Source organism: Trichomonas vaginalis, chromosome IV (genome assembly GCF_026262505.1).
Source record: "Trichomonas vaginalis G3 chromosome IV, whole genome shotgun sequence".
NCBI classification, from domain to species: domain Eukaryota; phylum Parabasalia; order Trichomonadida; family Trichomonadidae; genus Trichomonas; species Trichomonas vaginalis.
Window position 1 is genome coordinate 31,755,080 of NC_067206.1, and position 25,624 is coordinate 31,780,703.

General features: G+C 32.5%; 11 protein-coding genes and 1 pseudogene across 12 annotated transcripts; 7 read left to right on the forward strand and 5 right to left on the reverse strand.

The window, feature by feature from the left end:
* Positions 1–324: 324 nt before the first annotated feature.
* TVAGG3_0203940 lies at positions 325–2,198 on the reverse strand (annotated as a pseudogene). Its single transcript has one exon. A coding segment is annotated over exon 1 (1,874 nt).
* Positions 2,199–2,200: 2 nt separating this feature from the next.
* TVAGG3_0203950 (protein of unknown function, DUF4106 family) lies at positions 2,201–2,540 on the reverse strand (the record flags this gene model as incomplete). Its single annotated transcript, XM_051226406.1, has 1 exon — positions 2,201–2,540. A coding segment is annotated over one exon (340 nt), but the record flags the coding sequence as incomplete, so codon positions are not given.
* A 2,702-nt stretch (positions 2,541–5,242) lies between these two features.
* On the forward strand, positions 5,243–6,895 carry TVAGG3_0203960 (uncharacterized protein; the record flags this gene model as incomplete). The annotated part of the gene is made up of 1 exon (XM_001304683.1): positions 5,243–6,895. The coding sequence occupies one exon, from the start codon at positions 5,243–5,245 to the stop codon at positions 6,893–6,895; it is 1,653 nt and encodes a 550-aa protein (XP_001304684.1).
* A 169-nt stretch (positions 6,896–7,064) lies between these two features.
* TVAGG3_0203970 (Ankyrin repeat family) lies at positions 7,065–8,534 on the forward strand (the record flags this gene model as incomplete). The annotated part of the gene is made up of 1 exon (XM_001304682.1): positions 7,065–8,534. One exon carries the CDS (start codon positions 7,065–7,067, stop codon positions 8,532–8,534), a length of 1,470 nt encoding a protein of 489 aa, XP_001304683.1.
* Positions 8,535–8,724: 190 nt separating this feature from the next.
* On the forward strand, positions 8,725–9,150 carry TVAGG3_0203980 (translation initiation factor protein; the record flags this gene model as incomplete). Its single annotated transcript, XM_001304681.1, has 1 exon — positions 8,725–9,150. One exon carries the CDS (start codon positions 8,725–8,727, stop codon positions 9,148–9,150), a length of 426 nt encoding a protein of 141 aa, XP_001304682.1.
* An 838-nt stretch (positions 9,151–9,988) lies between these two features.
* Positions 9,989–12,131, forward strand: TVAGG3_0203990 (uncharacterized protein; the record flags this gene model as incomplete). Its single annotated transcript, XM_001304680.1, has 1 exon — positions 9,992–12,028. The coding sequence occupies one exon, from the start codon at positions 9,992–9,994 to the stop codon at positions 12,026–12,028; it is 2,037 nt and encodes a 678-aa protein (XP_001304681.1).
* Positions 12,132–13,686: 1,555 nt separating this feature from the next.
* Positions 13,687–17,228, reverse strand: TVAGG3_0204000 (GTPase activator protein; the record flags this gene model as incomplete). Its single annotated transcript, XM_001304679.1, has 1 exon — positions 13,884–17,228. The coding sequence occupies one exon, from the start codon at positions 17,226–17,228 to the stop codon at positions 13,884–13,886; it is 3,345 nt and encodes a 1,114-aa protein (XP_001304680.1).
* A 357-nt stretch (positions 17,229–17,585) lies between these two features.
* TVAGG3_0204010 (uncharacterized protein) lies at positions 17,586–18,221 on the forward strand (the record flags this gene model as incomplete). The annotated part of the gene is made up of 1 exon (XM_001304678.1): positions 17,586–18,221. The coding sequence occupies one exon, from the start codon at positions 17,586–17,588 to the stop codon at positions 18,219–18,221; it is 636 nt and encodes a 211-aa protein (XP_001304679.1).
* A 326-nt stretch (positions 18,222–18,547) lies between these two features.
* Positions 18,548–19,270, forward strand: TVAGG3_0204020 (uncharacterized protein; the record flags this gene model as incomplete). The annotated part of the gene is made up of 1 exon (XM_001304677.1): positions 18,548–19,270. One exon carries the CDS (start codon positions 18,548–18,550, stop codon positions 19,268–19,270), a length of 723 nt encoding a protein of 240 aa, XP_001304678.1.
* Positions 19,271–22,023: 2,753 nt separating this feature from the next.
* Positions 22,024–22,470, reverse strand: TVAGG3_0204030 (RNA polymerase II transcription regulator recruiting protein; the record flags this gene model as incomplete). The annotated part of the gene is made up of 1 exon (XM_001304676.1): positions 22,024–22,470. One exon carries the CDS (start codon positions 22,468–22,470, stop codon positions 22,024–22,026), a length of 447 nt encoding a protein of 148 aa, XP_001304677.1.
* Positions 22,471–23,148: 678 nt separating this feature from the next.
* Positions 23,149–24,370, forward strand: TVAGG3_0204040 (centrosomal protein of 78 kDa family; the record flags this gene model as incomplete). Its single annotated transcript, XM_001304675.1, has 1 exon — positions 23,181–24,320. The coding sequence occupies one exon, from the start codon at positions 23,181–23,183 to the stop codon at positions 24,318–24,320; it is 1,140 nt and encodes a 379-aa protein (XP_001304676.1).
* Positions 24,371–24,395: 25 nt separating this feature from the next.
* On the reverse strand, positions 24,396–25,204 carry TVAGG3_0204050 (uncharacterized protein; the record flags this gene model as incomplete). Its single annotated transcript, XM_001304674.1, has 1 exon — positions 24,599–25,150. The coding sequence occupies one exon, from the start codon at positions 25,148–25,150 to the stop codon at positions 24,599–24,601; it is 552 nt and encodes a 183-aa protein (XP_001304675.1).
* Positions 25,205–25,624: the final 420 nt, after the last annotated feature.

Sequence of the window (25,624 nt, forward strand, 5' to 3'; positions counted from 1 at the left end):
CTTTCTTGTCAGACAACTTGGCAGAAGGTTTTATTTCAATGTCTTGTTCCACGTATAAGAATGAGTTGTCAATAGAAATAATGTGAAACCTGTCGCATGCAATATCTACTGTTGTTGAAGAACCTTCATCAAACTCACCTACATTTCCATAAGAAACAGCAGTTGTATATTCGTAAGTTCCAGGAACTATTTCTGACCTTCTAATGGCATTCTCGCATTCGTTATACCATTCGGAAACATTTCCGTTCATGGCATCCAAAACTGTTGGCGTAATATTCTGAGCGGCGTACATTTCATATGGGTAAAAATATAGAATAGTTGGATTTATGTGTCATAATAGAACCCACTCGGACCAAGCTTTACTTTCTTCCTGACTGAGTTTTTAACTCTTCTTTTTCCTTCATTGCCACTACTTTCACTAGATGAAATTACTTCTTCACTACTTTCACTTTGTTCTACTCTTCTCTTCTTCTTTGGTGTCGCTTTTGGTAACTTGCCCTCTGCTTCAAGTTGTTGCATCTTTGCCTCATGTTCACCTAGTATGTTGTAAATTTCCCATATCCTTTTTGCCTTTGGGCTCTGGTCGCCCATCTCAGGTAACCTATATCCTAGAAAGATTTTGTCATAGTTTGTATTTGAGTCTTCGCTTATTGTTTGCATGACTCTTTCCTGAGTTTCCGGTTCAAGCTCTTCAAACAGAGCTTGTCCATATGGAATAAGCTCGTTTCCAAATATATGTTTTTGTAGCCATTCTGGTTTTCTTTCCATGTTACCAATAATATCTTTTGTGAATGGGAAAGCTTTACCCAACGTTTCAGTCTTGCGTCATTTATTTCTGTAGTTGGTTTTATTTTGTCATGGAACATGTTTTTCAATACTAACATTTCATTTGGTACTGTCCATTTGAGTTTTCTTAAATATTCATCCCTTCTCAGTTCATTGTCCGCAAAGTAAGTTTTTATGACATTTTGCAAACTTTCGTTTGCAAGGTCATGTACAATAGGTTCTCTTCCTTCTCTCTCCCTAACTTTCTTTCTAAACTCTTCACCAAATATACCATCTCTATGGTTCTGTGTAGTTCTTTGAGATAAATGTTCTAGAACGTCAGGTGTTATATTTCCCTCAGCCATGTTCATTTCATACTGGTCCAAAATATCTGCATCTTTCATATCTTTCAATGGCATTAAAGCCGCGCTGAAAATACCAGCTATATCTGGTTCACCATTCACTTCCATTGCGTCTACAACTTCTTGGAATTGAGGTTGTAAGTTTATGAACCACCTATCCGGATTAGCTTTATGACCCCATCTCATTGTAGTTCCATAGTCTGCAGAAACAAAAGTAGGTTTGTTTCCATATTGGTTAGGTTCTGAATGAACTTTAAACAATGTTTCATTTCTATATGTTTTGTTGAAATTTAACCTTTTATTTTCACCGAGTTCAGCCAAAGATTGAACGTTATATGGTCGTAAGTAAAAAGGATTATTGTATTTGTGTACATTATCTTTCAGTTCTTCCATTCTATGCTGAATATTTTCATCTGATGTTGGAGTCTTTTGTATGTCGGTAAACATTTTTCGATATTCTTCTACTATGTCAGCCGAATTTTTCTTAGACTCTTGGAAAGATTCCATATTCTCCTCATACACTTGTTGAGGGTCAAGATTTTTCGGCTGTTCCAAATCTTCATCTAGTTCTGTGAAGTTAGTTTCCAAAGGAGGGATTTGTTCGTTTCCTTCTGGCTCTTCTAGCTGTTGTTGCTGAACTATTTCTTCCATGTCTGGTTGTATCTGAACTTCTTCCTGTGGAGTTTCTTGTACCTCATCTGCTGGCATTTCATATATTCCGAGACCGTTTTTAACAAGTTCCCTATCTAAGTCATCCGGACTCATAAACCTTTCTTCTTTCGTTCCGTCTCTATTTTTTACGCGTTTCATGAAGAGAGTTGAATTATCATTTAGCTCTGACATCAAATATCTCGGAGTAAATTCATTCATGTCATTTGGATGATATGCTATTAAATCATATCCCTTTGCGAGCTTGTATTTTCCAGGTTTGAGATTATATCCGATTTTATGCTGAACCATAAAGCTAAATAGGTTCGGGTCAGTATTTCCTTCCTTGAACTTTCTAATAGCTTCTTTATATCTGTCACTAAAGTCAAGAGTATCTGGGTAACCATAATCTTCCTTAAGCATTTTTAAGAATTCTTGGTTTCCTTTTTCTCTACTTCTTTTATGTCCTTGCTCTGTTTGTGGTTGTTGTTGTGCAGGGTTTTGAACTGTTGGTTGTTGTGCAGGGTTTTGAACTGTTGGTTTTGGTTGTTGTTGTTGTGCTGGATTTTGAACTGTTGGTTGTTGTGCAGGGTTTTGAACTGTTGGTTTTGGTTGTTGTTGTGGTGCTGGATTTTGAACTGTTGGTTGTTGTGTTGGTTTTGGTGCATGCCTATGTCTGTGTCCATGTGACGATGTAAATGTTTTAGGTAGTCCTGGTGCAGGTGCTTCTCTTGGAGGGTTTGGTGGTATATAAGTTCCACCAGCTGGCACATATGTTCCATCTGCAGCATAATGTCCTACCTGACTTTTCGTTTTTAAGAAAGCATTTACTAGGTCTGTTTTGGTCTGTTGTAACTCTTTTTCTTGACTTTCCACAACAGCTGCTCTAACGGAGTCATAGGCACTTTGAACTGCCTGTCTCGTTGCTGCATCTGTTATTTTCGTCATATTTTGTGCTACTTCTCTTAACTCTTTGTCGAAACCTTCAGACTTCAGTTTCTTTCCAGATGAGAAATCGTTCACTTGTTTCACCTTACTATGAAGAGCTTCGAAGGCATTCTTAAAGTCAGCATTCATTAAAGCTTCATTTGAACTGTCTTCATCCGCTTGTATTTTTGTCCTTATTGACCCTATAAGTTGGGCTGCTTTGGCGTTGGCTTGGGCATCTAACCAGTCATTATTAGCTTTTATATATTCTGCGCTTTTCATTGCCTTTTGCATGGCTGCATCGTTATTTTTACTTTCTTGTGCTAAGTTTTCATACTGTACAGTTTGGTTTTGCAACTGTAAAAGTTTTTCTGCCTTTACATTTGCTTCAACTTCTTTTTTATACTCATCGCTATCCATATATGTCTTCAGGGCTTTTTGTTTTATCTCTTCATCTTTCAGTACTTTATATTGAGTAGTATGGTTTTTCAAATTTATAACATCTTGTTCCATTTTTGCTACTTCTGCTGCTTTTTCTGACACTTTTTTCGCATATTCCTCTGTACTTAGTTCTTTCAGTTGTTCTTCTTTCTTCTTTTTCTCTACGTTTAACTCATTGAGTTTCTTTGTCTGTCTGTCATATTCTAGTTTCTTTTCGTTTTCACTTATTTGTTTCTGTATGTCTAGGTTTGACTTTTTGACATCTGTTATTTGATTTTTGAGTGAACTCAAATTCATTTGACTTTGAGGGTTATAAGCTGTTCCGTCTGCAGCTCCACCATAGCCTGCCATTTTCGCTAAAAGTGCCGCTCTTAAACCTCCACTCTGTGCACCAATAACTCGGTTTAAAAGCATAGGGTTGCTTGACATTTGTTGCAACATAGTGGGGTCATTCATCATTTGTTGTTGCAACATAGTGGGGTCATTCATCATTTGTTGTTGCAACTGTTGTTGTGGTGTCAGTTTTACTATTGGATGTTTCAATGCTTCCTTCCTCTTACGTATATTCTTACGTAGCTTACGTGGCATTTTAAGTGAAGTTAAAAAGCGGTTTTTGACAGATGTTTATATGACACTATTAATATGATGTAAATAACAACGGTTTTGGTTTTGTCACCGGCTGGTCAGCTGGGGTTCGGTCCTCCTCTTGGGTCTTGGGCAAAATTTCTTCGGGGCTAGAGGGCGCAACGCGCCTGGAAGCCCTCCGAATAAAAACTTCATTTATACTAAACATCTTCGGGGCTAGAGGGCGCAACGCGCCTGGAAGCCCTCCGAATAAAAACTTCATTTATACTAAACATCTTCGGGGCTAGAGGGCGCAACGCGCCTGGAAGCCCTCCGAATAAAAACTTCATTTATACTAAACATCTTCGGGGCTAGAGGGCGCAACGCGCCTGGAAGCCCCACTACCTTTTTTTAAAGAACCAAAGCATATATCCTTTTGTTCATATTTTCAAAGAATCCCCTAAAAAACTGCGCGAAATTGTAAATTAATAAATATATTTCAAGCATCTAACCTGATTAGAAAAGATTTTAAAGATAAGCACATATTTGATGTTAGATTCGCCATCAATAATGGTATTATATGCATGACAACATAGCATTACAAAAACAAAGAGAAAACAAATAGATTACAGAAGATTTTAAGCAAAGTATGCAAATTATAATGAATTATATAATATTGATTTTTCTTTTGACGTATTCTTGGCTAATTGATGATATTTTTCTCCATCAATAAAATGGTATTACTTTGGAAGGATATATTCAATTGATTTGAAATAAGATAACTTGATTTTTGAAATCAAGCAAATTTGAATATGTTTCAAACTAACTTTTGCTATATTGACTCAAAATCTTTATGAAAAATATAGTGATTGCCTTAATTTTGGTTAATGTTTTCTGTCGAATTTTTTACAAACTTGGAGACAGGCATACTATTTGGATCAAATAGTCAAGATCCGGACTTTTTTCAAAGATTATGCTTGACACCTGTTACAGAAATAACGAAACGAGCAGAAATTCAACAAAAAATTAAACGAATTATAAATATTATAAAATATATCACAAAATCAACGCCAAATACAGATGAAGAAATCCAAAATGCAATAGTTGATTGCTTTATTCGATTACTCAGCCAAGACCATAATACGTTTTTTTCTTTTTACGTGAAAGACCTGATCATGATGATAAATGATGGAATATATAGCTCGAGTTATATTGAATTACAAAATGTTTTTGCAAATTTAATCATTAAACATGATAGAATTGAAGTTCGCAAATTATTTTTATATTTAGTTGCATGGAACTCACAAAATATTCATTTTCATACAAATTGGATAGAAAACCTACATTTATTGATCGTTAATTTAGTTTCTAATACAATAATCAAATGTAAATCATTCGATTACTCAAAAAATCTTATTCTGAGGTTGGCAGTTTCCTTTGTTGCACCTAGATTTAATACATCTTGCGAAAAATATTCACAAAAAACAATTTTTTCGAATTTTACTTATCCCTTATCTGTATTAGAAAATATTGAAATGTTTTCCAAAGACCAAATCAAGTTCACAATACATACAATGAATCTTGCGTATTTTTTTGTATTTTCATCAATTACAAACAAATCAACAGATATACTTACTAAATTCGCACTGTTTTTGCAAACATGCGAAACAGCGCGTGCATCTATTTGCTATGCACTTTATCTTTTATGTTTAGACTCTTCAAAACATTTAATTCCAAGATTTCTTCAAACAATGAATTGCCCAATTGGAAGGACCATCATGGAACAACTGTTCACATATAATACATCAAAAGAGTTTTATATCTTAAATTCTCAATGCGGACAAATTTTCGTTCAATATTTTATGAAGTCCAAAAGATACTTCCCCGAAATGTTTATGACAAGTATCATGCCTCTCAATTTTCAGATTCCAACAGAAGTTGTTGAACAAAAAGATTTATTACCAGAAAAGAATGTTAATATGTACTTGCAATACATAATGAATATGGTAATCAGATTTGATTCATTTGATCCTATTGAAAAAAGCCAATTTATTGAATCAAATTTAATTTTATTGCTTCATCATATATTCAGAACAAGAAACATCCTTTTTAACATAGAAAACTACATTTCTGTCAGAACAATAGATCAGTTTTGTACAATTATCAGCTTGTTTTTTGATTGTACGAAAACAATTATTTTTGATCAGCCATTTAAGATCTCACTTATCAATGATTCATTTGTTGACAGTGTTTTGCTTTGCATGAAGTTTATAATGATCGCTAAAATACCAGAAGAATTCTCAAATGTATTTTTTAACGTGAAAAATGCTTACAATTCAATAATTTCTTTTATTACAAGAAACTCTTCAGCATTTACAAGAATTTTAGCATGCAAATTTCGCGTTTCTCTGCTCCCTGCTGTCATAATTTCTGCTTCCGTTTTAAATCTTCCACTTTGCACTAACTTAACTTTATTGAAATACGTTGCATATAGTACAATTCCAGCAACAGTATCAGCTGCAGTTCTTTTGGTCAGGAATTTACCTCCAACAAATGATTTGGCCGAAGGAATGGTTAATCAGTTATTAGCTTTCTATGTAAAAAGAACAGATAAGCAGAATTTGAGAGCAATTGAATCATACATGACTTTCATGACCATTAAAATCGATAAAAATCCAGAATTTTCAAAAAAGTTAGCTTTGGCTTCGAATTTCCTTTATTGCTATAATTCTCTTATTGGTTATCTTGCTTATTATGAAGAAAATTTGGATTCTCTTATTACACTCATTATTCTAATCAGTAGAATCAAAAATCATGAGCCCAAAGTTAAACTTCAAATTCCATATCAGTATTTGTTTGGAAAAGATGTAGTTAGACATCTAGGAAAACAAGGTTTGGAAGCACTTTTTGATCTCTTTATTGCTGATTTTGTTAAAACAGGAGCGAAATGTGAATTTCAACTTAAAATGGCCAATTATAGCGGCCAGACTATAAGAAATTTTAGAATTATCCAGCAATATATTAATAATCAAGAAATTGATCTCCAAACAATTGAAGCTCCAAATATTGATGAGAAGCAATCGCTCCCATGGAAAGTGAATAATGAGCTTGTAGAATCGCTTACGTTCTTGAACACAGTATATCAAAAAGATTTAGACCATTTCGAAGAGGAAGAAATTGTTGAATAGATTTTATATATGTTTATATTTGTTACATTAAATAGATTATTAGATTGATTATGAAATTATATTTTTTTTTCATAACTCTATATTGGTTTTGATGGTTCAAGGAATCCATTATATGAATTCAACTTATTAATACAGCATTTGGAAAGATATGTTCTTTCATTTTTGAGTAATGGAATTTCCACCAATTAGAGATGTAGATGTTCCTTTAAAGTATGAACAATTTACAACATTAGAAAGATTCATTGTTGACTCAGAGGGAGTCAATAATACAGATATTGCACAGTTTATTGCTGAATCTGGAATTTTGGATAATATTCAAGTACGTCAAGCATTGATGAAATTGAATGTGGATATTACGATTCTAATCGCTAAGAATAATAATACATTACGAACAGAATTAATCGAATTTTCAAAAGATCAACCAGAATTACTTCATAAATGCCTTGAATCTGATCTAATTTCACTTCAAGATGTCTTGAAAACAGTGAAAGAAGAAACAAATATCGAATATTTACAGGAATTTCTCAAAATTTTTTCGAAAGAAATTCCGGATCCATCATTCTTAATTAGTAGAATTCCACCACAGCATCAAAATGCATTAATACAAAATGAAGATCAATTAGACGAAGAAGAAAAGGCTCAATATGAAGTTGAACAAAAACTTATCGAAATTTTCAAGAAAGATGATTTAGAAACTCTCATTTCAACGTTAGACAATGACTTTGATTTAGATATCAAACTCACTAATCCACGTGATACAAAAGAAAATGCTTTTGAAAAAATAAATTTATTAGATTTTGCTGCATTTTACGGAGCTATCAGATGTTTTACACATCTTCTTGAAAAGGAGTTTTCTATCACTCAAAAGACACTTGTACATTCAATTTTTGGACATAATATTGAAATTTTGAAAATGTGCATGGAAAAGAAGTCATTTCCAAGAAAAGTATTACTTTATACTGTTGAGAGTCATAACTATGATGCGTTTGATATAGTTATTAATAAATTACGTGAAGGTGACAAATTAATTTTAAATCAAGAGATAATAGAAGCATTTCATGAATCACTGAACTATGGAAAAGTATTATTTTATGTTTATCTTAAGAACACTGGTGTATCTATTCAAGATTCCTTATTTTACTTGAAATCACCAATTTTTGTTGAAGATTTATTCCAAAAATCACAAGTAAACATGATCAATCTACTTCAGCAGACTCCTTTGTTCTGTGTAAATGATCTTGAAACAATTAAACTTCTTATTGAGAAAGGAATTGATGTAAATCGAAGAGACAAACTAAAAAGAACGGCCATTTTCATCGCAGCTCTCAAAAATGATTTCAAGAAAGTCAAACTTCTTATTGAACAAGGTGCAAAAGTTTACGAAGAATATGAAATCATTAGAAATTGTATTTCTGCTAAACTTTATAGAATGGCGAGACTTCTTTTGAATAGCGGAGCTCCAATTGATGAACAATCAAAGAATAGACTATACCAATTTGAAAATTATAATACTTTGGAAGACGATTTTTCTGATGAAGACGATATGTACGTGATGATGGAAGCAGGAACCGGAATCTTTCATAAGAACCAAGAAGATGATATTTCTTCTGATGGTTACTCTGATTTCGAATTATATTGAAATAAAAACTAAGTTTTAGCGTAAAAGTCTTTTGTTCAGCTTGAATTTCATTATAATAAACTAATCAAAAAGAAATATTTTTATAAAATCTCTAAATTTGATAATAAATGAAAAGATAAGTGTAATCATTATTTACAAGATTCTAATCAGCGTATGATTAATGATCAGTTTTTTTCAAGAACAGAATTTGATGGATCCTCAACAACCTGGACAAGGCAGCACAAAAATTTCAGTATTCGGATTATCATACAAAACTAACGTTAATGACATCTACAAGGCTTTTTCGAAATTTGGAACTCTCGTTGAATGTAAATTAATTTTAAATGAAAATAATGAATCAAGAGGGTTCGCATTCCTATCGTACAAAACCCAAAAAGAAGCCCAATATGCAATTGACTGCACGAACGGAAAGCGATTTGATGGTGGAATGTTAAAAATTCAATGGTCGCGTCCAAAAGACCAAGTTCAGCCATCTACTAGCAACAGTTCAACTACACATTCTAACACAAAAGAAAGAAAAGTTAATTTTCAATCGTTCCAAAAACAAATTGAACAAGAATTAACAACAACATACAAACCACACAGATACGAGAAAAATATGAATTCGAAAGTATGAAATTTTAGATTTAGTTATAATTTTATTTTTTATTTAGCTATGAATAGAAATTTATTACTTTTAACTTCCACAGTTAGGTGTCCATAAAGAAACTGATGAACATATTAAGAAAACAGCATCTAATATTTTATTCCCAAGAAGAAAAGCAAATTAGTGAATATGGTTGTGTTCAATCGCTATGATGGCTACAATATTTCATATAGAATTGGATGTTTTGCTTAAATAACATCAGATTTCAATTGATCTTAATTTATTTTGTCATATTGCATAAATAATTCTAATATATAAATACCAATAGCTACTTATTAATATTGCACATAGAAATTCTTCAAAATAAGAAATCAATGAAATTGATATTTTCAAAGTTATGATCCATATAGTTTGTACACTGTTTTCACCTTACCTATGAACCATTATATCACGAAGCGATATAAACCAGATCAGTTGCAACGAGAAATCTATAAAAGTCAATAGGTTTTGAATTTGAATAAATTACAAAGGTTTTTAAAAATGCTACATTCTTAATGTTTTATAACATTTCGTCATTTTATAATTTATTTCTGATCAATTTTGAATTGATAAAATTTTTTAATTGAATAATTAGAAACCTCATTTTACGATCGATATTTAAATTTTCCATACGTAATATGGTTCTCTATTTGACAAAGTAGTGATCGTAACTGTTTTCCTTTACATCCTCAAAAATATTTTTGTGAAGTTTACACAACCATGGATCAGCCAATATTCTAGTTCTAACGTATAATACGAAACTCATAAAACGAAAACTTTTCTGAAGAATTATAAAAAGTTATTTTTTCATATTTAATTTTTTCTAACTAAAATGTCTTTACCGCCACCACCAGGAGGAATGGGATCGAAATTCCCAACGCAAGGAGGTATGAGCGGTCTGCCACCTCCACCAGGAGGAATGGGAGGATTACCTCCTCCACCAGGTGTAAAAGGCGGATTACCTCCACCACCATCATCAATGGGAATGGGAGGGAACTCGATGTCAGGATTACCTCCACCACCAATGAGCACCGGATTTGGTTCAGGTCGCGGAATTCCGCCAAGTTTGCCAACAGGAGGCGGAATGGGTAGTGGTTTACCTCCTCCACCAGGAGGGATGGGAGGGTTACCACCTCCGCCTGGCGGAATGAATAATTCAAAAATGGGCGGATTACCACCACCTCCAGGAGGCATGGGAAGCAACTTTGGTACTAGTGGAGGACTTCCACCTCCGCCTATGAGCACAGGATTCAACTCAGGAAGAGGAATGCCTACTACATTAAATTCTGGAATGGGCGGAGGTTTTCCTCCAGCTCCAGGAGCTGGTGGATTGCCTCCACCACCTGGCGGAATGACAGGTGGATTACCTCCACCTCCAATGAGCCGGTTTAATTCCGGTCGAGGAATCAACACTTCACAATCAATGGTTATGACAGGCGGTCTTCCACCGCCACCAATGACAGGAGGACTTCCTCCTCCACCAGGAATCCAATCAAACAACCAGTTCAACTCAGGTCGAGGAATTGCACCTTCTGCTTCAATGGGCTTCACAGGAGGACTTCCTCCAGATCCAAACTTCAACTCAGGTCAATTTAATTCTAACCAACTCAGTACAATGAACTCAAACCAGTTCACTCCACACACACTGATGTCTATGAGTACTCTTGGTTCTGGAATTCCTCTTTCATCCCATTTCCGAAGTGCAGTTCCACCTGTTACACAGTCATCTATCATTGGTTTCCAAACAGGTCCACTTTCACCCGCACCAAGTCCTATGAGCATTTCAGCTGAAAGTTCAACACGATACAATCCACAACAAGAATACAACGACACTCCAGAGTCATCACTTCTCAAAACATGCAAAGTATGCAGCAAGATGTGCAAAGACAAGTATTTCTTCATGTTTGGTAACTGTTATTGTCCTGAATGTCTTAAATGCACTCGATGTCAGAAAAGTTTACGTCCTCCAGAATGTGTCATGTACAAAGAGCAGCCAATTTGTTTCGGCTGTGCTAAAATCAACGGCAAGTTGAACCGATGTCCAGTTTGCAGCGAATTCCTTGACAACGAAGAAGACATTGTCAGTCTTAAAGACTTAAACATCACAATCCACAAAGATTGTCTTCGTTGTTACGAATGCGGTAAGAAACTTAATGTTGATGAATACCAAACTATCAAAGACCAGATCTGCTGCAAACGTTGCAAGAAGAAAGCCACACGTCATTCATGCAAACGATGCGAACAACCTATTTTAGGTCGATACGTCTTCAACCGTAGCCACTATTTCCATGTTGAATGTTTCACATGCGAAGACTGCAGCCGTCGTCTCAATGGCAACAACTTTGTTGTTCATCACAACAGGTACTATTGTCCAGAACAAGGTATCAAGTACTTGAAGACATGTGCATACTGCAAGAACGAGATCCAACTTACCGACATCACACGTATTCGGTGGATGAACAAATACTACCACAAGCGATGTTTCTGCTGCCGCATCTGTGGTGTTGTTCTTGATCCAAACGATGCCAAATGTTGCCACAACCGTCCCCACTGCAAGCGATGTTACGAACAGCGTGTTAAAGACGGCGACATCACTAGAGACGGTCGAACTCCGAGTGACCAGAACCACCGTCACCGTCCCGATATTTCAGCCGCCCAACGTGAGCGCTTTCGTAAGAAATTTGGTGACGAAAACTGGAATCCACCACGATACGCGAGTCAACAAGAGAAGAAAGAATCATCCGAATCATCATCTTCATCCTCATCAAGCAGCAGTGATCATAAGCGCAAATCTAAACATTCTAGTCACAGTGGCCATGGCAGTCATCGAGGTCACGAAAGCCACAACAGCCGCCGTGGCAGACATTAGATTTTCTCATTTATTTTTATTTCTCTTTCTTATTTCATTTTATTTTATGTATTATTTTTTTAAATTTATTCATGTAAAATATCGGAATCATCCAAACATTTTTCTCCTTACTTCAAATTAAGATCAATATTTATGTGTTAAATAATCACAGATCATTTGTTCTTATATGGATGCGAGACAAATTGTCTCTGAAAAATTGTTCCGTCTATAAGTGTAGTTTCAGCAGCAATGATTGCAAAGAATAATGATAATTATTATAATTCTCAATAGGATGTAAGAAGCATATTGAGAGAATCAAATAAATCTCATAATAAACACATAAAACTATCAAGTATTGAAGTCTCATTGATGAAGAAAAAGATTATGAAGAGTTAGAAATGTTTACTAAAGTTTGTAAAAAAAGAGAAAGTTCATTAACTTTGGAAATTCTTTTTTTGATAATTGCAAATTCTGCTTGGCAATTACCAGTTGAAAGATGAATCAATTTGTTAGTAAATAGTTCTCTTCGATTAGTAGGTACTACATTTCTATAAAATGTATTTGAAATCGAATTGTCAATGTAACAACTATCAACTGTTAATTGATCATTATTGTTATCTATCAAATATTTACCTTGAGGAACAGTGTTGTTAATAAAAGAACAACTTTTTACAGTAAGATAATTAATTTGATGGTAAATAATTCCATAATATGATTGTGTATTAGTATTATTTATAATATTACATGAATCAATCAAAGCTTTATACCAAATATTTATCATATCTCCATAATTATTTGTTGCTAAATTATTAACAACAGTTGAATAGTTAAATTTTGTTGTGTATTTATCTGGTTTAGCTTCATAATGTCCAGCAGGTTCGTATTGAGCTTTATTTGATGAGAAATTTGTTGATGAAACTACGATGTTATCATACAATGTTTGAAAAATAGAATATTCACTTTCATTTCCTGCATCGAAAATGGAACTTTCAATAATAAAGTTTAAGTTATCTGTGTCAACTTCTGTATATGAAATTTGGCCCAAACCTTGGCCTTTGCACTTTATACAGCAGAATTTGCGTTGAATAATTGAACTATTCTTGCCAATTTTGTAGTAAACGCAACTTCCTTGTAATATTGAAGTGCAATTACTAAATGAACAGCGGTTATGTAGAAATAAAGTGTCGGAAATATCATTAAAATTGATAACACGGTCATGATCATCAAAGAAGTTGCACTCGTCTAAGAAATATTGTTTTTTTCCTGCTGGAAGATTGTAATTTTGACGGTTTCGAGTTTCTTCACCTGTGAATTGAACATTGTAGTAGCTATTCCAAACATTGTCATCCGCTGAGGATGACTTTCTTCCGAATTCATTCAGACTGTCAAATAACCGTAAAAATTCATTGAATAACAAAATCTAAAATTTTACCATTTAATATAATTAGTCGCATCTAGCCTTCCGAAAATTGAGGTTTTCATGTCTGAAGTTTTTACATCAAAAAGAGACCGAATCTAAAACAGTGATGATGGAAAAAAGTGATCAGTCTGCAAGTTTACCTAAGATTACCCTCATATTTTGGTTATGGATAGAATAGGTCATTAGAAGCATATCTTGAGACTAAGGTGTAAAATTATGCAAATCTCAAATATGAATGAAGGGATGAAAATTGAATACTTTTTCAATTTGCAACAATCTGTATGTCTGCTTGATTATCTTCAAGTTGACACAGATAGATCTAAGCCGATCCTTTCAATTTAAATTTGCGTGGGATTTACAAGTAGTTGTATGGATAAACATTAATCATTGTTGGTGAGAGCTCATAACATTTATAATAAGTTATAAATAAATAATTTATTATATACAAAAATACATTCAATTAGATTTAGCCATTTTGATTAACTTAGAAACGTCGTCATCAAATACTTCGTGTGGAGAAGAGTCAGACATTCCATCCCTGACCATTCTGTCTGTCAAGATCGTTGTCCACTGCACTAAAGAAGGCAATGAATCAGGAGGCAAAATAATGTCATCGAAAAGAGGTCCGACTTCGTACTCGATTTGTTTCTTCAGTTTGACTGAAACTCTGAAGAAATTGGAGTTCTCCAAAGGAAAGACAATAATGTGAGCGTCGTTGAACTGGCTCGTAATTGTCGATGTATCGTAATCAAATGTGTTTTCTGCCCATACAACGTGCAAATTGTCGTTTCCAATGTGTCTCTTCTTGTAAATTTGCTGTTTATCGGTTGGATCAATAGGCATTAAAGGAGCAGTGTGATAAAACAGCTCAAATCGAGGTGTCCCGTAGTAGATATGATATCGACCATTTGAAAAATTGGCTGTATCAAGTTTTCCTTGGAATCCGGAGAAATCTTTGAGATCTACAACCTCGCCGAGTGAAAGAACAAAGCTTTTGAACGCAGATGATGTATCTTTCCACTCGGTTGAGAAGATTTCGTTCTGTTTTTGGAGGCCATTTACAAAAATTAAGCCAACTTTGATGTTTTCACGGGGCGAGATACTGAAAACACGGTCAACAGCAATGTCTATCAGGTTTGATGGCTTAGTAGTGATGTAATTGTCTCCGAAAAGGGCCATAAAGAGGGATGTCGTTGGATCATTAGTATGAAACAGCTCCATGGAGGGTCTGTGCTCAAGCCTCATCCTTGGTGATGAAGGATTAGACGTTTGCTGGGTGAAAGAATTGCTGAAATCCTCAAATTTGTATTCTTTCAGCTGATTCTTCGAAATTATGTCGTCAACAAGAGTTCCAATGGATTGGGAGAACTCAGAATTGATCGTTTCTGCTGGAGGAACTTCGGTTTTTTCTTTATCGTATTTTGGTATTTTTGATTTTTCGGCTTTTGGCATGATTACTTTATGGGAAGACTTACTGAAATAGGTCTTAGTAAGTATGGTGAGTTCGTTTCCTTCATTCTTCAGCTTGTGAAGCGTTTCATTGTTTGTAATTACAACTAGATCGGATTTGTAGTTGTAATTGGATTCAATTAGGTCTGAATTCTTGTAGAAATTGAGTTCAGACCTCTTTTGAATCACTGTTTTGTTGTCTTTATGGAAATTACAAACTTCATCTAAAAATTTAGAGTCTTCTGTTTGGACAGTGATGTCAATAAGTACGTCAACAAGTGTATTGAAGATATTCTTGGACAAATCATCCCTTTTTATCAGGATTTCTTTGAGAATATTTCCAAAAATATCTGGAAACTCAGGGAATTTAGATCTAATGACATTAAAATACTCAGAAAAGAATGAGAATAGTCTCAATGAATTCATAGAGAACTTAATATCTCCAGAAAAGAAAGTTCGGATTAAATTTTTCAAATCTTCACTGAAACAACCATCAGATTTACGCGAATTCAGAGTTACAAGGGTTATTAGAGATCCAACAGCTATATTATCCTTAGGAATTTTGGCAAAAATCTTTTCAATAATTTGAATTATCTTTTCTTTGATTGTTTCTTGGTTTTCCATATTATTTCTCGTAGCTATACCATAACAAGACATCAATACTTGCAATGTCTTCCTCGGATCAGGCTCAAATTGTTCACAAGCAGAGATAATTGGTTCAATCAAGCAAAATGACTTATTAATCATACGCGAAAACGCAAGAATAGATCCTTCTATGCCAATACAAACGATCTCTGGATTGTCGCTCCGAAATGCAAAAAGTGTCATGTCAATAAAAATTTTTTGAGATTTTTCTTCAATAGGGGCATTCAAACCGACGATAGAAATGGCGGTTTTGTAAACTGGGATGAAGTTCACCGCTGTAAATTCAGAAGGGAAATATTTCTGAATAATTTGAGCGTTATCAGTGATATTTACCACTTCTACTATATGAGTATGCAAGAGAACATTGATATTGACTATTCTGTACACTAATTCTTCCTTTTTTCCTGGAAAATTCGTAACAATATATTCAAATATTTTGAAAATCTCTTGGTAATCTTCTGTAACCATTCTAAGCTCTGGGCATGTGCATATAAGTGTTGGATCGAATATCCTTCTGTAAAATTCAACAGGTCTATCGTAAATTAAATCCAAATTTGATCGAAATTCTGCTTTAAACCCTGCCAAACCTGTTCTTTTGATAGTAGCCTTGCAGCTCTTAGCTACATCACACAGATTATCCTTATTCAGTTTCATGAAGTACTTGCAATACACAATTGAAAGTAATTCTGCGAAAATTTGAAGAAATTTCGGTTCAAAGTTCTTCATATTGAGGTAACAAATGGCATTTGAGTGATAATAAATAGAGATAGTAAATAATTGAACGAAACATGAGTTCTTGAACTCAGGAATTTCATTTAATTTTTCAATAATCAAAGGATATATTGAAATCTTCTTTTCTGTGTAGTATTTTACAATGATATCAATGATACTCATCAATGTAACAACGTTTATGTTGATACTTCCCTTTGAAACTAAAAATTCGTTCTTAAATTTGTTAATTTGAAAGAAAATGATGTTAATTAAGAATTTGATAGATGTAATCTCATTGGATATGGAATTCAGTAAATCGTATGTGTATTTCTCGGCTTCGCTGTTTATAAATCTCGTGTTATAAGAAGAATAAGTTATTGGCTCAATTGGATCGTCAACCATGGTTGTTTCTATTCTAAATATTGAGAATATCAAAGAATCAATGATAATTGACTGTAATTTTAGATCTTCTGTTTGAATAAAAATCGGATGCAAATAAGAGCTCTTTGACCATATTTTGAGGTAGTTATTTGTAATGTTTGTTTGACATAATGACGTTGTGACCTTTTCCAATGACAACTTAAGCTTCTGATCCAAATTTGAGATGCGAAGTATGGAATACCAAAATAAATAGAAGGTATTAGTACTCGAATTCAATACTTGTAAAAGTTTTTTATCGGAATCTTGTATCACGTTTACGTAATATTGAAATAAATCTACCCATAATTTTGGATCTGTTGTAATTGAGAAAGTATTCATCGAATGGATAAGAATTTCGAAAGTATTGACTTGCATATAGTAATCTTTTTCACTGTATTGGTTCATTAATCGGAAGAAATTTAACAATTTTTCGAAATTACTTTGTTCAATTGGGGAATTTCCTAGTCCGGAAAAGCGTGATATTAATTCTTTCATTAGTTGTGTTAATTTATCAGTATTTTTCTGAATATTTGCTTCTTCTTGTATTTCATCGATGAGATCCTTCCAATCATTCATTAAAAGATCTGATCTTCTGGTTAGCATGTGATATTGAAATACATCTAAGAAAGAAGTTACTAAATATGAAACTACCTTAAAATAGTATCAATATTAATTTCAAATTTATTAACAATATCAATATGCTATTGTGTTAAAACCATATAAATTATTTCAGTCAAAGGCTGTAATTTCACTGTATCAAGATTATATAAAGATAAATTCAAAATTCAATCAAAAATAACTTCATAAAAGCAAGATTTTATCAATCATTTAGCTTTATTTTTATCAAATATAACTATTACAAAGCTATTCATGGCTGTATTTCATGATGTAAATTTTGAGAGAGTGATGTTGTGAATGGGAAATTTCGAAAGGATGAACAGGGATGGAGCTTTCGGTGGAAGGGCTGCTCCTTCATTGGCCAGGGCCATGTATAGCTCCCAGGTACCAGGTAGCTATCAGATGTCTTCCTGCTCTTCAACGCCAAATGCTTTTGGAAGATTTTCTCAGTCAAACTCCATTGGCTTCAATATCAACAAAGAACCGCGTTGCATACTGAATTGCTCACCAAGAGTTGAAGAAGTTGATGATGGCGAAAAGAATGAAGACTCTGGCTGGGCTACAAAAAACAAATTACAAAAATTAGTTTCGGAAGTCGAAAAGAACGTTTGCGATAAGCTCGAAGTTACACTGAACGAACACTACAAGCAGATGAAAGGTAAATTAAAACGAATCCAAGCAAGAATCGAGATAACGGACTCATCAATCGAAAGATTGTCCCAAATCCTTGATGACGTCTCAGAAACCATCCTTTTCCTACCTTCTCCTCAAGTTAGTCCAGTGATACCGCAAATTGTCCCAGGAAATACAAGAGTAATGGCTCAAAATATCAATGTGAACCAAAATACTCCTGCCAAGGGTAATACTCAGCCAACACCACTACTGTCATGGAGAAGAAACAAAAACCGAAACCAAACCCATGCAGGAAACCCTACTAATATGATTTTGTAAAAATCGAGTAAATTTTTGACAATTTTATCATTTGATTGTTTTTTATTACTTAAATTAAATGTATTTTTCAATTGTGTGCGCTTGAAAAGTCGGATTTATGAAATCAAATTTTGAAAAAGCTTTAATACAAAGAAATAAAACCAAAATTAATTTAGTATTCTATATTTAAATATCATATCCATAGATTAAAGTATAGTTGTTGAAAAATCTCGAAAATTAATTTTGAATATGGTAATTATGTCTTATGAAATAGGATTTATGCGAGGTATAGAATATGAATATCATATAATTAAAAAATCACATCAAACAAAAAGTGCGGCATATAAATGGACGACAGTGATTATCTTGAGGTCCTTAGTGATTTAACTACATGGATAACAGAGAGAAGGCAGTACTTACTTAGGGAAATAGCAATGTATGAACAAAAGATCAAAGAAACTCGTGAATTATTAAGCAACCCTGAATTTCTTGAAACAAGGCCTATTTCGATGCAAAACCTAGAAAAAGAATTCAATACTATGGTAAGAGATGCGTTGTGTGAGGTTGCTGATCAAAGAAAACTCGAAATTACTGAAAAATTTAATAATCTTACAAATTCTGTTTCAAACTTATTAAATGATACAGAAACAGTTCTTTCTAAGCTAAATAAAGGCCAAGAGAGTGCAGTTACTCAATATCAGGTCAAAAAAAATACCGAGGAAAAAATTAAAACTCAAGAATACCATAACGGAGCCTATGATGCATTAATGTCGAAGATATCTAAAAGCGAAGCCGCACTACGAGCCAAAACGCTCGAGTATGAGAAGATCAGAAAGGAACTCGAAGAAAGTGAAGAAAGAACATCCAAAAAGTCAAGGGAAATAGAAGCTCTGTCTGAAAAGATACAGAATTGCTACAAAAGGAAGCCGATCCGAAAATTTTCTATCATTCAAATTTCGGATGAAACAGTCAACATTATGCCATCATTGAGAACATTGATTCCGGAACGAAGGAATATACAAGTACTTGCTCCAATAAGAAACAATGTCCGTAGAGGTCTTCGATTATAAATTCGGGATCCAATAAACATATTTTTTAAAAATTTTGAAAAAATCTAATTTTTTATGGATTGTTGATATCTGTTGAAGTGAAATCATTCGAATAAGTCATTTTTTTATTGATATCCGATTCAATTTTTAGTCCTTTTGTTATTTTGAGAATGAAAATAATAACTACACCACTTGTAGAAATTATAGTGTGAATTATATGGAAATCATTGATCAGAAAACAATGAAGTATTAATGAAATAAATATATAATGAAGGTATAAAAGAAACTAATGAACTTATAAACCACCAAAATTTAATGAAAATTGCCCTTATCGATTATAAGAAAATTTGTGAAATTTACGTTACATTTTACAATTATTTTGACATCGAGTTAAAATTATTAGTTAGATATTTGTGAAATGAATGTTCGGATTGAGTTTTGTAAAGAAAAGGAATTGAATCGAAAATGACATGGCAAAAATTGTCCAATGAAAAAGCAGTTAAGTCCTAATATATAATGAATCCAACTATAAAAAATTGTTGTGATAAATATCGTAAATATTGAATTGAATATCTATAATATTTGAATAGAAAATAAAAATACATTCAAAATTATTTATCCTTTAACTATGATCGATTTGAAAAAGATAACACATGTTAAAGCTAACTATTTTTTCAAAATAGCACGTTTCATTAAAAAATTATAATTCTCGATACTATAAAAGCAACAAAAACAAGAAATTAAATACTGTAATTGACCCGTGTAAATAATCTAATTAAATATCACAATACCGTTTATCGAAATACTTTATTCAAACAGATATGATGCGAAATCGCTCAATTGTAAACCAACTTGTTCAAACTCGTTAAAGGCTTCGAGGTGAGAAGTAAAGTCTTCAAATTCTTTGGCACTGATTTCTTCTGTTTTTGGTTCGGGCAATTTAGGAATTATTCCTCTTCTGATAAAAGTACGCCATCTATTCTTAACATTTAACACTGTTCTGCCATTGAAATTTTTGGCGAGTTCTGACCATTTGTTTCCATAATTATTATGGAGGCGAAGCAATTTTTCATCTTCTTCAGGCGTCCATGGTTCGTTGTTGATATCTGGATTTAAATTAGTAAACTATCTTTCTCTGCATTGTTTTCCTGATCTGGTTCCTACAAATTTTGAAATTTGATTCCATTTAAGTTCGCCTATCTTCTTTACAGCTTGAACTAACAAGTAATCCTCTTCCTGAGTCCACTTGCTCTTGGGAGTATGGTTGCTTCTGAGTTTGTGGAATTGCATTGAAAAAAAGTAATTCGAAAATTGAATACAAAAAAATTGAATTTATTTGGGCAGTTGTGATCTGTTGGCACTTTTAGATTGAGAGAATTAAATCTATGAAAGATAACCTATGAAGTCTAGAGAATATATTTTCGTAATTTTCATATTGTGAATTTATAAGAAAAATTTACTTTCTCAAAAATTGTAAAGAGTTTTCAAAATTAGAGGTTATATCCACTTACAAAATAATGAGAATGCCGAATTTAATTTACAAATATAACAAAAAAATTTCAATCATCATTTTACGGTTGGAATTGAAAACATTGCTTAATGAAATATGATATATGATATTGTTGTGTGGCATTTTTAATGCCTAGGCGTTTCTGAGAGGTATCAACTTCTTAGTTAAGTTTTATTTCCAGATCAACCAGAAATTTAGAAATATCACGCAAATCGCGCAACGAATTTTAAAGTCAATGAGATGAATTATTTATGGAAATGATCTTTTGGTACATTTTCCAGAATTTCCGTCAAAATTTTAATTTTTTCGAAATTTATTATCTTCAATTATTATATAATATATCGAAAATTCATTAAAAAAATAATAGAATCATTCATAATTTTCTTTCGTTTAATTTAGAATAATTTTTTTTTATAGAAAAATAGAAATAAAGATGATAAGTATTGGGAAAATGCTTTTGATCAGGATATTTAAAATAAATGAAATATCAAATCGATTTGGAAATGATTTAATAATTTCCAAGCAAGAAAGATCATATTGGAGCTAAATAAATTCAATATCTGCAATCATTGGCTACAATTATGACACTAGGATTAGTAAAATAAGTCTCATACCACTTTCAAAAACTCAAAATTCGATTGAGTTATCAAAATTAGAGATGAACTATGTCTATCACAAATTGAGATTTTATTTTTGATTATTTGTATTATATCGAAATAAGAAGGATTGAAAATTATATTTTTAAGATTATTATATTAGTTTAAGAACAGTGTGTACTGATATATGCTTTACATTATCTCAAATTAACCAATACGGCAATGCGATTCAAAAATAGTGATTATTCGAAAAAAAATATCAAAAATTAAAAACATTATTAATCCCCAGTAGAGTTGATATTACAATCAGTTTTCATTGTCAGTGGTTGCTTGAAAATTGACCTTGATCTGCTTATTAGGTTAGTTTGAGAACTTTTTTCAAAATCATTTTATCGCTAGAAATGATAGATACTATTATTAGTTTGTAAAATGATTGTAAATTTGTTGGTTGGTGAACGTTATGTAATATTGTCAAACATTTTCGAAATTAATTCAATTTTTGAGAAGATTTTACAAATTTGAGTATGATCTCAATTCCGTTATTTAAGAAATGAAAATTACACATATTTGCACAATATATTGTAACAAGCAAAAGGTTCAAACTATATGTGAAAAAAGTTTATTAGTGAATAACAAGAAATATATGATTTTTTGGGGTAAAGAATATCTTAGAACAAATCTGCTTCATCTACTGCGTCATAAAAGTTGAATATATCTAAAGTAAGATCATTTCTTGTTTTTTCTTTGGCATATGTTGGTTCTAGACCTTTCAAACAAGTCTTATTGTTAAAAGATCTCCATCTGTTTTTAACACTTAGAAAAGTCTTTCCTTTAAAGTGTTTAGCTATTGCTGTCCAATTATTTCCATAATCTTCATGAAGGACAATAAGTTTTTCGTCTTCAGCTGGAGTCCATGGTTTTGAGTTAATATCAGGATCAATTTTTGTAAGCCATCTTTCACGACATTGTTTCCCTGATCTAGTGCCAACTATTTCTGCTATTTTATTCCATTTTAAAACCTTCAACTGGTTTACTGCCTTAATAAGAAGTAAATCCTCTTCTTCTGTCCATTTGCACTTCGGAGTATGTTTGGGCAATGTTTTTCTCTCACTCATTAAAATGGTAGTCAATTTAGATCTGCAAAGGTTTCAAAGGAATTCGCGGTTTGACAAACGTCGCTTTCCATTTAAATTTGAACTGAAGTCAATTCAATACTTCACGTCAGTATTTGAATAGAACTGTATTCTAGGTACATTATTGTATTGTAATGAAAAACAATCCGATGTAAACTTTACGATATTTCGGAAATTCGAATATGGAAGATCCAAAATTTCTTCGAGAATCTATTTCAAACACTCTAACGTTTATTGTACATAAATGTAATCTATATTTCTCCTTGATTCTTTTATATTTGACAGTACGTAAATTCAGCGATATCATTTCATTAAGTATTTCGATTCATTTTGGTACGCTATCGATCACATATATTCATTGCGCTTGATTCATTAGTTCCATATCATAAGATAAAAAAAATAATAAATTTTAAATTGAAAATAGTTAAATTAATCGACAAAATATATGCTTTGTGATAAGACATAGTTCAAAAGTTAGAACACTGAATACGATGCCTATAATTTGAGATATTAGGAATCGAAAGAATATTTGATGACATTCATAAGAACGTTTACATTAGAAGCAGTCTTTGTATAGCCTATAGACCATATTGCACCAATTGCTCAATCTTCCCGATGGATTACTATGGAGGTTTTTATAAAGAAAACGAAAAAGCGTTAGAATGATTGAAAATGATATGTTCCCCACAGAAATGATGTATTTTATAGGAAATGGAGATGAGTCATTATGTTTGTATGACTTTTCTCTGTTACCTGCTAAGCTTTATGATAAGTTTTTCAACTCTTTACCAAATATTTTATATAAAAAAGTTTCAAACATAGTTTTCTCATGCGAAACATTCGAAAAGTACAAGAATACAAGTAATATAACAAGTAAAAAGTTGAAAGCAATTACAGAATCAATTGCTTATCAAAAGAAAAATTATTTAAATTATCTGATGAAAATTTTAATCCAAATCCTTCCCAAAACCAAGTCACTTAGATCCCTGCAATTAATTTCATTGGATATCAGCGAACTTCAAATGAAAACTTTATTTACCTCAATTGCTCAATGCAAAACTCTAGAATGCATTTCATTCAAGAACATATTCACCACTGATGAAAACTTCAGTTATCTTCTTCAATACATTTCTCCTTACAAATATCGCGAAATTTCTTTTGTCAAATGCGGTTTGACAAGCAAATCATATCCAGCTATTTGCGAGTTTATACAAAGGAAGCCATTTACATCGCAAATCAACAGAAAACTCAGAATTCTTAACGTTGATGATTGTTTATTCAGTCTTGAAGAGATTAACAAGATTGAAGACTTAGTCAATGATGCTCAAGATGATCAAACAACTGTTGGCGTGGAAACAGTAACTGTTACTGTTGATTCTGAAGAAGATGAAGGAGAATCTCAAGCGATTTCAGAACCAGATGAAGCAATTGAACGTGGCTTACAGAATTCTGATGAACATGAGTCCAAATCCCTCGAAAGTCTTCAGAGCAGCACGATTAATTCTTCTAATTTTGCAAATGTTGAACTACCAAAGCACAGACTTCGTTCACTCAATCCTGAATTCACAGAAGCTACAATTCACCTTAAAAGAATGACTTTAAGCCAAGAATATGATATTTCTGATTTACCAGAGCCAGAAACGTTATCTGATTCTCAACTTGCAGCTCAGAATGAAGAACTTCGTAAGATTCGTGATGCTATTGTAGCAAAATTGAACGGTTCTTTGTATGATGACGATACAATTCTAATTGGCGAAGGATCCAAAGAACTCTGTGAAGTTATGAATGGTATGAAAGCCAAAATTGAGGAATATGAAGCTCTTCAGGACTAATTTTTGTTTTTATTTTAAAATATTTTTATTTGTGTTATGTGTTTAAAAAATCAATATAAATTATTTATTCATAGCCTTTATATACATTGAGAATGTATATGTGAACATTGAAAACGAAATTATTAAACACTCTTCGCCAAAAAACGCAACAATATAGAAATTCTGTGAGACTAATTTATATGCCAGATATGAATATGCAGTTGCTCATGATCTTGTTGGAATTGTAAGATAACCTATCACAGGAATTAAGATTAATTTGAAAATACACATAATATTCATTATGAGTTGTCATATTTATTGATGAGTTTTGGCCTCTCGAGTCTAATATTAAAATATATGCCTTCATAGCTTTGGAATTTAATTAGTACTTGATTTTCATTATTTTCTTCTTCAGGATTTTCATTCGTATTCGTTTGCTCTGTAATGAAATTTTGATCTACCATCCCATGCACTTTGTCTAATGTTTCGTCTGAAATTGCTGTATCTCCGTTATTATTTTCTTGATCGTTTTGATCTTGATTTTCGTTATTTTCGGGTTGCTCAGAATTTTGACTTTTAACTTCATCGTTATTTTGTTCGGTTTCGCCTTGATTTGAATTTTTTTCTGTTTTATTACTTCTTTGAGATGCATTTCCGCTTACGTTAACAGAATTATTGTTAGATTTATTAGATTTGGCAGAGTTCGGACTTGCTATTTCTCCATTTTGCGATTGATTTTCGGAATTATTTTTTGGACTTTGGGGATTTTGTTCTTGATTCGTTCCCTCCTCTGGTGTCTGGTTAGCTTCCAAACCATTTCCAGAATTTAAAGCTTGCTTTATTGATATCATTTTTTAACAAATCCCTTTCAAAAAAAATTGACAGCGAAATAACGTATATTATATCTTTGTTCTTTTGGATATGAAAACCATTTCCAGTTGTTAGCATACTTCAAAGAAAGCCTAAAGACGAGAGATTCAGTTTTAATAAAATAAAGAATTAAAGTAGTAGGATAGGATGGGTTGTGTGACTTTTTTTGTAAACGTAAGAATTCATACAATATCGAGCGATTTTGTATCATTTTTTTAACATATTAATTTTAAAATAATTTATTTTTTTATTCTTACATAAATGACCCAACAAGTAAAACCAGATAAAATAGATTATCGAATTTTAGAGGATGGTGTTCCTGTTTATATTCAAAGATTTAAAGGGAAGCAATATTATAGAATTGTTAATCCTGAATACATAAAACATTTATTTAAAAAGGAAGATTGTGAATTATTAAACGTTAATGAATATGAAACCAATAAATCAAAATTGGA